The sequence below is a fragment of the Nomascus leucogenys genome, chromosome 5 (assembly GCF_006542625.1).
Source record: "Nomascus leucogenys isolate Asia chromosome 5, Asia_NLE_v1, whole genome shotgun sequence".
NCBI lineage: Eukaryota > Metazoa > Chordata > Mammalia > Primates > Hylobatidae > Nomascus > Nomascus leucogenys.
The window spans coordinates 1,584,631-1,597,675 of record NC_044385.1 but is presented as its reverse complement, the minus strand read 5'-3'; the positions used below and the strand labels follow the sequence as shown (position 1 = coordinate 1,597,675).

Below are 13,045 nucleotides of genomic sequence, written 5' to 3'. Positions count from 1 at the left end.
TAATTCTCAAATCAGTTGGAAGCCAACTGTGTGTTCTTATTCAGAATTGACCAACCTGGAGGTTCTGAACTGAGTAAAACCTGTATCATTAAAAGAATGTGACTTGGTATGTGTTTTCTTCTTTAGTTTTGTGAGGAGGCACTTCCAACAGCAGTGTGTCTCTGAATGTTTGCCTTGTCACAGTAGGGTTTACTCTTCCAGAAGAGTTGCAGAATAATGTTGTTTTCACAACTAGTTCATTCTGAAAATGCTATTTAAGGTGGTCACTGATATTTGAGGGGAAGTGTGGGAAGAACTATTTATTTGCAAATACAGAAGACTGGGCCAGATGGAATTATTTTTAATTCTGCATTTATTCGTAGAGCACCACCGGTAACAATTACATTAATTATAGCTCAGACATTCTTTTTGGTCTCAATAGAAGGGCTTGGTATATTTGTTTGGGTAAGAATTTGGCAATTGAAGTGGGAAACTAAATTTAGTTTTAAGGCTTTATTTTTTGAGATTTAAAAATTCTTCACCTTGGCACATGGATACATATGTAACAAACCTGCACATTGTGCACATGTACCCTAAAACCTAAAGTATAATAAAAAAAAAAATTCACCTTTTAATACTGACACTATAGTTTTTAAAAAAATGGAAATATTTTTAAGAATAATTTGGGACCGGGCACAGTGGCGCAAACCTGTAATCATGGCACTTTGGGAGGCCAGGCACTTTGGGTTGCTTGAGCCCAGGAGTTCGAGACCAGCCTGGGCAACATAGCAAAACCCTGTCTCCACAAAAGAATGCCAAAAAAAATTAGCCAGGCATGGTGGCGTGTGCCTGTAGTCCCAGCTACAGGAGGCTAAGGTGGGAGGACTGCTTGAGCCTAGGAGGTTGAGGCTACAGCAAGCTGTCAGCATGCCACTGCACTCCAGCCTGGGCAACAGAGTGCAACCCTCTCCCAAAAAAACAGACAAAAACAAAACAAAATAATAGTTTGGAGGGAATACATTGCTCTATGCCCTAAATCAGCAGCCCAATCTATTTTAGAAACACTTGTCAGTCTTTTGACTGAGACCCCAAACCAAGACCACGGCTTTGTTCTGTCTCACTTGCCCTTCAAGCAGGAAATTAAGGCAAACCCCACCAAACTTGTTTCTTAGGATCTGGACTTAAGTTGGACTGCCCTGATGTGGTAAGAAAAAATTCTGTTACAGGTAGGTCTGAACTGTGCCCAAAACTCGCAAAAATAGAAAGGCTAGATGCTGTCTGCCACTCCCACCTAAGAGTTCCTCCTTGGCCTGCGTCTCTTATGCGTCAGCTTGGCCCACCATCCCTTGCTCTCCATCTGTGGGCTGTAGGATCAGAAGAAGTTACAACAGAAAGACCCAGAGAAGATCACTGAGCAAGACTGAAGGGAAATGATGGAAAAGAGCAGACTCCTTCACTTCAGACACTGGGGCAGGCCCTGCTGAAACAAAAGGGTTTTGGTGGCAGAACAAAAAGGCGTGGTTCGATTTTTAGCAAGAATTAAGGTATTGTGAGGGAGGGGGTGTCAAAAATGTTAGCCCATCCCACACAATTGTAATTTCTCATACTCTGCTTCTCCCATCTTTAAAAAGAATTCAGAAGAAGTTGCCAGAGTTCATTGCCACCCATAGTAAATAAGGTGGGGCCACCTGACAAGGCTTGTATCCCTTAGCAGTGTGACTTCCCGAGCCAAACACCACCCTCCCTGGATGAGGCCGAGCAGAGCTAAGGCAGGGACCTCACAGCCCCTACACTAGGACCAGCTCCAGGTTCAGCTGGCGAATTCTGTGCCTTTCCAGATGACTTCAGGAGCTTCTCTTCCTCTGTCAACATGTTTGTTCATATTTGCAGTGTCTTTTGATTGATGGCTTGTATCCGTTTCTTGAATTTATAGATGCAGAATTCATATCATAAAGATCAATTAACAGTAACACAACTCTGGGGCTCATCTTTGAAACTATTTTTTTTTTTTTATACTTTAGGTTTTAGGGTACATGTGCACAATGTGCAGGTTTGTTACATACGTATCCATGTGCCATGTTGTTTTGCTGCACCCATTAACTCGTCATTTAGCATTAAGTATATCTCCTAATGCTGTCCCTCCCCCTCCCCCAACCCCACAACAGTCCCCGGAGTGTGATGTTCCCCTTCCTGTGTCCATGAGTTCTCATTGTTCAATTCCCACCTATGAGTGAGAACATGCGGTGTTTGGTTTTTTGTCCTTGCGATTGTTTACTAAGAATGATGTTTTCCAGTTTCATCCATGGATGAAACTATTCTTAATAGGATTGTTTTTTCTAAGGAGTTAAAACGACACCTTGAAAATCCCCGTGGTAGGTGAATTCACCATTGGTAAGTGTATGACAGTGTTTTACGGAGAAAATAGATCGTGAGGGAATCAGTAAACTTCCTCCCCCCTTTTAAAATTTTTGAAAAAATTTTAGAACAGCCAGATTCAAGAGCCTCTCCTTTTTTTTACATGTACTAAAAATTGAATATCAGTGATGCATCCTTAGTAGTAATATATTCATGAAAATTAATTTTTGTTTTCCATCTTTTGCTCTTTACAAACTGATGAAGACTGTTTCTCTCTCAGTGTCAGCAAGGTGCTTGTAAAACCTGTTTTCTCTGTTGTGTGAAGGAGTTCTTTAATGATGTTGTTGCTTTCTTCATATATTTGTACTTTACCATTTCAAGGCCACTAAAGTACTTTTGTTTTCTCAGAACAAGGACTTCTGAAATACGTTATTTCCTATAAAAAGAAAAGAATATATTGTTGGCTTATTGATTTTTTTTTTGAGATAATGGTTTCTATAGACCCACATTCAGGGGAGCATAGTCAAAGACCATCTTGAGCTCTTTGGCCCTAAAAGCCCTAAGATACAAAAAGAACTAATCGAATCTGTAATATTTATGCATAGCGCATTATCGAAGATGGCTGGCTGGAACTGCAAGTCATATTTAGTGTTTTATGCTATTGATTGGAGAAATGACATTAGAGGCAGTCCTCAGCTTAGAGTTACCTGATGCCAGCAAGTCACTGACATCTTCAGTGTTAGGCCCACAGTGCCTGCCTGTGTCATCACCTACAGCTTGTAGCAATCAGGCAACTAACAAGTTAACTTCTGTGACTGGCCCTGCTGTTCAGGGGCCTTTGGTAAGGCCTCCTGCTTCCCAGCCTGGCTCTGCCACCTGCTCCTCTTCCTTCTTCCTGCACCTTGGAGTCTTTCAGCTCCTAAATGGCGAGGGTTTTTTTTTGTTTGTTTCTAAATAAGCGGTGGAACATAGGCAGGAGAGAGGCAGCCCAAGTGAAAGAGCTAGAAGGCAACATAGAAAGGGGTAGGGGTGGCTGTCTGAAGAGATATTAGACAGCAGACTTTTTCTAGGAAAGGCCAAATTACTAATATTTTAGGCTTTATGATCTCTTAGAACCACACAGTGCCATTGTAGCCCAAAAGCAGCCGTGTACAGTATTCAGATGAATCGGCTCGGCTGTATTCCAATTAAATCATATTCCCAAAATTAGGCAGCACTGGCCTTTGGCCTGCGGGCCGTAGTTTGCCAACCTCTGCATACTAGAAAGTAATATGTCCCAGGCCAGGTGCGGTGGCTCACACCTGTAATCCCAGCACTTTGGGAGGCCGAGGCAGGCGGATCACGAGGTCATGAGATCGAGACCATCCTGGCTAACACAGTGAAACCCCGTCTCTACTAAAAATACAAAAAAATTAGCTGGGCGTGGTGGCGGGCGCCTGTAGTCCCAGCTACTCGGGAGGCTGAGGCAGGAGAATGGCGTGAACCCGGGAGGGGGAGGTTGCAGTGAGTCGAGATCACGCCACTGCACTCCAGCCTGGGCGACAGAGTGAGACTCTGTCTCAAAAAAAAGAAAAATGTCCCTAGTAAACTGGCTCTGAGAGAAATTCTAGAAGTCCTTAAAATATTTTGAGCAGTAGAGCATTATTTAGTAAATGCATAGTTTCTCAGAGAAACTGAGGACAACACTTTAATGTTAAAAGCTTGGTATCTAAATATATTTTAGGTTTCATATGTTCATTTGTTTAAAATTGCTGATGAATGAAGAAAGCAGTGGAGGATTATCAGCATTCATTATAAAGCAAAACCCAGTGCTAATGACGAAGCAAAGAGGGGACTATGAGTGATCATTTTACCGATAACAGGGAAGTTAAGCTACAAAGCAAGGTGTTGTGATTTCCAGTTGACTAAACACATCATGCTGCCTGTGCCCGGAGTGAGTTCAGGGGTTAAAAAAGGAACCCGGGGTTTCGGACTTTTGTGTTTCTCAGTCATCTGCAGAGAAGTGAAAGTTTTATTCTGTTAGATTTTGATGATTGTCATTTTTTTCTGTAGGAATTGGATACCCCTGTAATAAAAATTCAAATATCTGTTGAATTAGCCTTTTTATAGCTGCATGTAGAGATGTCCCGCCTTAATAAAAGAATTATAAGTTCTTATAATTTCTGACAGGTTGTTCCTACTGAAGGATTGGTCTCAATATTAAAGAAGAGGAATGATACTGTAGGAGATCATCCTGCCCAAATGCAGCACAAACCATCTAAGCGAAGAGTGAGATTCCAAGAAATAGACGATAACTTGGATCAAGGTAAACTGCTTGGCACTGTGGCTGGCAGCATAGATGCTCGGTGTTTGCTGAAAGGATGAGTTTGTGTATGATGTGATGTTTACTAACAGGATTTGTAAAAGACTGTGTCCGCCAGGCACGGTGGCTCACACCTGTAATCCCAGCACTTTAGGAGGCTCAGGCGGGCAGATCACTTGAAGTCAGGAGTTCGAGACAACCCTGACCAACGTGACAAAACCCCGTCTCCACTAAAAATAGAAAAATTAGCGAGTGTGGGGGTACGCGCCTGTAATCCCAGCTACTCAGGAGACTGAAGCAGGAGAATCGCTTGAACCCGGGAGACAGGTTACAGTGAGCCAAGATCGTGCCACTGCACTTCAGCCTAGGCAGCAGAGCGAGGCTCCATCTCAAAAAATAAATATAAATAAATAAATAAAGGAATATGTCAATTTAGTTGCTTTATCTTCTAAGGGAGAAACATACAAAATCGAACTGTCATCTTAAATCATTTCTAAATCTTTACTTGCTTAAATAAGTGAGCAAGTTGCAAAATTCAACCTGTGGCCTCCCTGTTCCATAGATAGTTAATGTTGAGAGCTTTTTCAGTTTCCCTCTTTAGTACTTTTTGTGTGAATCTGTTATTTTTGTCTTTTTTTTTTTTAAGACAGTCTTGCTCTGTCACCCAGGCTGGAGTGCAGTGGCACAGTCTTGGCTCAGTGTAATTTCTGTCCCCCAGGTTCAAGCGATTCTAGTGCCTTAGCCTCCTGAGTAGCTGGGATTACAGGTGAGCACCACTATGCCCGGCTAGTTTTTTTTGTTTTTAGATAGTCTCGCTCTGTCACCCAGGCTGGAGTGCAGTGGCACAAATCACTGCAACCTCAACCTCCACCTCCCAGGTTCAAGCAATTCTCCTGCCTCAGCCTCCTGAGTAGCTGGGACTACAGGCGTGCGCCACCACACCCGGCTAATTTTTGTATTTTTAGTAGAGACGGGATTTCACCATGTGGGTCAAGCTGGTCTCAAACTCCTAACCTCATGATCTGACTGCCTTGGCCTCCCAAAGTGCTAGGATTACAGGCTGAGCCACTGCATCGGCCCCAGCTAGTTTTTTGTATTTTTAGTAGAGATGAGGTTTTGCCATGTTGGCCAGGCTAGTCTCGAACTCCTGGCTTCAAGTGATCCACCCAGCTGGGCCTCCCAAAATGCTGGGATTACAGGCATGAGCCACCATGCCCAGCTTGTCTTCTTTTCAGTGGACAATTAATACTCTTCCTTTATTGTGGAAAGTATTTATGAATATTCTCTTCAGTGATTTCCTCTTCATTGATAGAAAAGAGTGTCTCAAGAGTAGCAGTTTAACACCATTGCTGTTGTTTGACTTTTTCCTCCTGGGCCTGTTAAACTTAAGGCCCTGACCTGCTCTAACATGAGGTGGTGAGTTTTGTAGCGAACAATGCTGCCTTTTGTGGTTGCAAATATGTTTATCTAAGGTGTAAGTAAATAAGAGTAAACGGAAGGGTAACCCAGAACCTGTCAGTAGGCTTCTCATATTCATAAAACAACTGCATTGTTAAAATAACAGTGTAAGTATTCAGGTATGCTTTCTAGGTGTGACATAAGTGATAACAGTAGAGGTTTCTGCATTTTTACAATTATAAAGCTGATTAGGGGGCCTTAGAAATAATGTCCTAACCCCTGATTTTACTTCTGCACCTTGCTTGTAACTCTCACGGTCTTCTCCAGATAAGGTGCTCACTTCTGTTTGCACTAATTTGACCAAGTCGTTGCTTAACAGGAGGAACCCCGGATTTGAAACTCACAGTCTGCATTTCACTTTGTAGCCACCTCATCTGAAACTAAGTCACTTACTTGTAGGAGACTCAGTTCCATCATCTTTAAAATAAGGAGAATAACATCTGCCTGTCTGTCCCTATTGAAAAGTGTGTCAGATAATGTGTATAAATTCATTTTGAGAATTATAAAACTAAATGTAAATGTTGATTGTGTTGGTTTGTTCCTAAGCTCTGTGACTTACACGGTGTTTTCATAAACCTCACCTTCTGCCAAAATCTTCCTAAAAGGGCCAGTTCTTCCTCCTCTAAAGCAATGCTATCCACTGGAAATATAATGTGAGGCACATATATGATTTTAAATTTTGTAATAGCCATGTTAAAGTGAAAAGAAACAGGCGAGGTGAATTTTATTTTTGATTTGATTTTATTTTTTTTTTGAGGTGGGATCTCACTCTGTCACCCAGCTGGAGTGCAGTGGTGCGATCTTGGCTCGCTGCAACCTCCGCCTCCCGAGTTCAAGCGATTCTTCTGGCTCAGCCTCCCAAGTAGCTGGGATTACAGGCATGTTCCACCATGCCTGGCTAATTTTTGTACTTTTAGTAGAGACAGGGGGTTTCACCATGTTGGCCAGGCTGGTCTCGAACTCCTGACCTCAGGTGATCTGCCTGCCTCGAGCTCCCAAAGTGCTGGGATTACAGGCGTGAGCCACCGCACCTGGCCAGAATTTTAAGAATGTATTTTGTTTAACCCAGTACCTAAAAATTATTTCAAAATGTGATTTATATGAAAAAATTACTAGTGAGATATTTTACATCCTTTTTTTCACACTAAGTATTCAGAATCTGTGTTTATCGCCACTCAGTTTGGACCAGCTACATGTCAAGTGCCCAACAGCCACCTGTGGCTCACATCGGACAGTGCAACTCAGACAGTTCTAGGACATATAAATAAAATAAACAGCATAGATGTTTTTACATATTTAAGCTATATTTAAATGTTTGGATTTGAATATATGATAATGAAGAAAAATACTTTAGGTTGTTAACATAGATAAAGTGGTAGGAGGAATCATGTTAAGAAAAGCAGGTAAGGCTGGGTGCAGTGGCTCACACCTGTCATCCCAGCACTTGGGGAAGCCTCCTCCCAAGTCTTCCTCCTGGATCACTTGAGGCCAGGAGTTGGAGACCAGCCTGGGCAAACATGGCGAGACCTCATCTCTACAAAAAATACAGAAATTAGCAGGGCCTGGTGGTGTGTGCACCTAGGGTCCCAGCTACTTGGGAGGCTGAGATGGGAGGATCGCTTGAGCCCAGGAGTTGAGGCTGCAGTGAGTGTGGCCTGGTGACAGAGCACAACCCTATGTCTAAAACAAAAAAAAAAAAGAAAAGAAAAGCAGGCAAAAAGACTGAACTGTCCAAAAAAATACAGCATGATTAATATGATCCTATTTCTTCATTTATATAGACATATTTTCATACATAGGTATAAACTATTTTAGGCCGGGTGTGGTGGCTTATGCCTGTAATCCCAGCACTTTGGGAGGCCAAGGCGGGCAGATCACCTGAGGTCAGGAGTTTGAGACCAGCCTGGCCAATATGGTGAAACCCCATCTCTACAACAATACAAAAAGTAGCCGGGCATGATGGCAGGTGCCTGTAATCTCAGCTACCCAGGAGGCTGAGGCGGGAGAATTGCTTGAACTCAGGAGGCAGAGGTTGCAGTGAGCCAAGATCACACCATTGCACTCTAGCCTGGGCAACAAGAACAAGACTATGTCTCAAAAAAAAAAAAAAAAAACTATTTTAAAATGTAAATTTCAGAGCAAACAATTGTTTAATCCTATTTTGATGTAAGTCCTGAAATCATACGTGTTTGATCTAAAAGGACACACACCAAATTTAACAGTGTTTACCTTTGGGATGGGAAGGGAATATGATTGGGCAGGAGAAAAACGGATAGTCCCTTAGACTCTAAGATGCTTTTGGGGTTGCATTTTTACAGGGAGAATATATTCATGTATTACTGTACAATGTTCTAAATAAAGTCTATTTGGTATGCATTAGGTTTTATAAAATTTGTTTCTTGTAAAAATATATGCTAATTATGAAAAAAATCAGTTTAATAAAGTAGAAATTAAATCATGAGTCTTAGACATCCTTCAATGAAAGAACATATTAAATTTACTTCATTCTATTAAATACTTACATCATATTCCATTATATAAATGTCCCATAATTGTTTAACTGTTCCATTGTAACCAGAACCACTAAGTTATTCCCAACCTTTTGTTATAACAAACTCTGCTGCAGTGAACAAGTTTGTATATATGATATTTGTTGTGCAGAACTGTAGCCTAATTCTTAAAGGTGGATTTGCTGGGATATGTTGAAACTACATGTCCCAGGTGGCCTGAGGCCGTCCTGGTTTACACCTGTTGTCCCAGACTTGCATTCAGTTAACACTGTCTTTTTTTCTCTTTTTTTGAGAAGGAGTCTCGCCCTGTTGCCCAGGCTGGAGTGCAGTGGTGTGATCTCGGCTTGCTGCAACCTCCGCCTCCCAGGTTCATGCCATTCTCCTGCCTCAGCCTCCCAAGTAGCTGGGACTATAGGCGCCCGCTACCACGCCCGGCTAATTTTTTATATTTTTAGTAGAGATGGGGTTTCACCGTGTTAGCCAGGTTGGTTTTGATCTCCTGACCTCGTGATCCGCCCGCCTCGGCTTCCCAAAGTGCTGGGATTACAGGCGTGAGCCACCACACCCGGCCCTAACGCTGTCTTTTACTTGCAAAATTGTCCAGTCTGGAGGATAAATTAATTTTAAATTTTAATAGATACTGCCAAATTACCTTCCAAAAAGGCATCCCTACACTTTAATCATGCTGCAGATCAGAAGACTTTTTGGTCTTTTTGAAATCAAAAAAATTTTTTTTTAAATTATTAATAATTAAGATATTTTTCAACCAAAGAATGATTGTTTTCTTCAATATAGAAAGATGCAAAAGAGATCCCACCCAAAGACATTTGTATTGTTTAATATTAAATCGACTTTGCTCTCAGAACCCCAAGGGTGTTCGAACAGCAAGGCTGTAATGTGGACTGTCAAATAATGCTGTCAGGGTGGGCATGCCGGCTCACACCTGTAATCCCAGTACTTTGAGAGGCCATGACATGAAGGTAACTTGAGGCCAGGAGTTCAAGACCACCCTCTGCAGCATAGTGAGACCCCCCTCTCTACCAAAAAATAAATAGCCAGGCATGCTGGCACAGGCCCGTAGTCCTAGCTGCTCAGGAGGCTGAGGCAGGAGGACTACTTGAGCCCAGGTGTCGGGCCTGCAGTGAGCCAAGATTTTGCCACTGCACTTCAGCCAGGGTGACAAAGTGAGACCCTGTCTCTAAAAAACACAAAAATTAATTCATGAATGCATGCTATGAGCACATCAGCTGTCTTTCTTCTCATGGAGTGATTCCGTCCATTGTATAAATGAGCTAGTTTTAATTTTAGCATGTACAAGCTCCACAAGTCTGAATCTTCTTGGTATTTAATAGGTAGGTCTTTGTAGAGTCATTAGCAGCACGAATTTTCTGTCAATACTTCCTATCCATAGAAGACCAACAGTAGAAATGTGTAGTTATCTTAATTAGTGAAAAGACAGCAGATGCTAAGATTTCCATTTTGGTGACAATGTAACCTCACTCTTTCTCATGTTTGCAGATGAAGTTGGAGGTGGCTCCTGTATTTTGCTGATCTTGCTGTGCATAGCAACGGTTTTCCTTAGTGTTGGAGGAACTGCATTATACTGCACTTTTGGTGACGTGGAGTCACCTGTTTGTACAGACTTTGCAGACAACATGGACTTCTATTACACTAAGTTACTGCAGGGAATGGCAGAACTGAAGCACTGGATCTACCTCTCCTAGCAGCATTCCAGAGACAGACATGCTGGCAGTGAGAATGAAAGGCGTGAAACTTTCTAAACGGTTTTTATTTCAGGAATTCTGTAACATTCCCCCTTCCCCTCTGTTAGGAACCAAGGACATCAGAAATAGCAACTTAAAGTGGCAATCCGGAGGAACTCTGTTAGAATAATCCACACGGTGAGGCAAATACTGATCTAAGCACTGTGGATGGAAGGAATGATCTTTGGAGAGCATATCCATCTCCTCCTCACTGCCTCCTAATGTAATGAGGTACACTGAGCAGAATTAAACAGGGTAGTCTTAACCACACTATTTTTAGCTACCTTGTCAAGCTGATGGTTAAAGAACACTTTTGGTTTACACTTGTTGGTTCATAGAAGTTGCTTTCAGCCATCACGCAATAAGTTTGTGTGTAATCAAAAGGAGTTACCTTATGGTTTCAGTGTCGTTTTTTAGTTAACTTGGGAGCTGTGTAATTTAGGCTTTGCGTATTATTTCAATTCTGTTCTCCACTTATGAAATGATTGTGTGCGTGTTCGCGTGTGTGTGCGTGCGCATGTGCTTCCGGCAGTTACCATAAGCAAATACCCAACATCACAAAGATGATCTTTCTTCTTTTAACTTGATGATGTGCAGGCACCAATCTTTGGAGAAGGCTTAACTGTGGAAGAGATGAATTCTAGAACTCTTGACCCTGAAACAAACTGTGACAGATCTGTGTCAATTAACTTGATTAGCTAGAAATTAATCACAGGCCTAGAGACAAAAGAAAAAGCTCCCCTGAGTCTCAGGCAACAGTTTTGTCACGGATGCAAAGCTTCCGTGAAATCATGAATGCTGGACTCAGTGTGGCAAACGCTTACGCCTATTATGTTCTGAGATTCTGAGAACCAGAATGCAAACTTAAGTAAGATACAGTTCCTGCTGTAGGTGTTTTCATCCTGGTCTTATGTAAAATAAACCAGTACTTTGGTGAGTGAAATCACCATATAGAATTCAGTATTAACAGATCATGCGTTCAGATGCTTGAATGTGCATTCTTGTTGTGGGCTTGATTTAGATCCTATTGCGGGGTCATTACGCGAAAATTCAATCATACCTTCCATAGACAAATGTCTGATTTTTGTTTAAATCTGTCCGTTAGGTGGCCTTTCCTTATCTAAGGTGTAGTGGTCTAACATTTAGGAAGCCTTGCTTTGACTTTATCAGGCAGCATTAAAAAAAAAAAAAAAAACCAAACATGAATTATAGTTTTTTAGCAAGTGATCATTATTTCCTGTTTTCTGTTAGGGTCATTTGAAAGAAAAAGGGAGAACTTACTTTCTAGTTGTTACTGGCTGGCACAGTACCTCCCTTTGTGTTTCTGCTTATTTATTTAGATTATGTGAATCTTAAAGGGCTTTTTATATAAGTTGAAAGTGTGTTACTGTGCATGCATTTGGTTATTCCAATGCTAGATATTTAATTACTGTGTAGTGTTTTGATTTTCTATAATTTCAGTTCAGCGTGTTTTTACACTTGTTTATTTTAAATCAATGTTTCATTTTCACTTATAATACTGTTTGACTTGTCTCTATCATGTCACCATAAACTGTAATATTTTCAAGGGTTATAGATCAAAGATATTTATTTAGAAATGTACAAGATAATGAAATTTAGATTCCTTATACTTAAGGCTGATTTTATTAGAAGATTATTTTAATGTTCTATTATAAATTTTAAGAATTTGTATTCAAATTGTATGTAAAATATGTAAAATGTTGACGGTACTATATTAAGTGGTTCTATAAAAGCTGTTCACAAGTTCTACTGTGACGGACATCCTCATCATAGACAAACCTCTTCTGTTTTATCCTCAATTTCTAGTTACAGAAATTTGGTGATGCTTATTTTTGCCAATTTTATGTCAAAATAAGTTAAAACTTCCCTCCTGTTCACCTCTTCTTGGGTCTCTCTCCTGTATAACGTCTGGTGTAATATTTGCCCATAGGTAGCCAGAGCCACTTCCTCTGAACCCAAGATCTCCTGAGGACCTTCACAGCAAGAGGAAAGCACTGAGACAATAGCTTGCTAATCAGGGACCCCGTGATGTCTCAGAGAAACCATGGGTGTCCTTGCCACTTCCCAGGGCGGGTGAGGTGAGCTCGGGAACATAACGATGTTTTGACTTAAAATAGGCATGAAATCGCAACTAGAAAAATTAGGGCAATTTTTAAAAATGTCATAGTTATTTATTGCATGAACTGGAGTAATTCCACCTGGTGGTGAAAGGATTGTTATTTCACACACGAAAAATTCATCCAGTTTTACTAAAATGTAATTTTTTCTGTCATTTGAAAGTACTGACAACTATTTGTAACTAATCTTCCTTAAGAACTGTATTTGAGGGTATCAAATCAAGCTTGTAATTTAAAATCTATACCAACAAAGTGTCTCAGAGAGTTTATTTGAACCCTTGGGTGCTGAGAAAAAACTGCTTTAAAGTGAAAGTTTGATTCCAGAAGTTGATCTGGCCCTACAAGTAGATAGTCATCTATTTTGGGAAGACTAATAGGTCCTTAAGTAAAGGCTCTTCTGCTTTAAAATACCTCCCCCATCTGCCTGACAGTAGCTGAAAATTATTCTAAACATTCATTCTTTTAGATTTAAAATTAAAAATCTTCTGGAGGATTTAAGATTTGAAGGGGGCCTTATTTTGTCGCCCAGGCTTGAGTGCA

General features: G+C 41.0%; 1 protein-coding gene across 2 annotated transcripts in view; it reads left to right on the top strand.

Moving 5' to 3' along the window:
* The window catches only part of CNST (consortin, connexin sorting protein), a 118,059-nt gene extending 105,302 nt beyond the window's left edge, over positions 1-12,757 (top strand). For both annotated transcript variants that reach the window (XM_003267340.3, XM_030812560.1), the window contains 2 exons: positions 4,504-4,639; positions 10,123-12,757. In XM_003267340.3, coding sequence (XP_003267388.2) covers positions 4,504-4,639; positions 10,123-10,328 — 342 coding nt within the window. In that variant the 3' untranslated portion in view covers positions 10,329-12,757. The remainder of the gene's footprint in view (positions 1-4,503; positions 4,640-10,122) is intronic.
* The last annotated feature ends 288 nt before the right edge of the window (positions 12,758-13,045 follow it).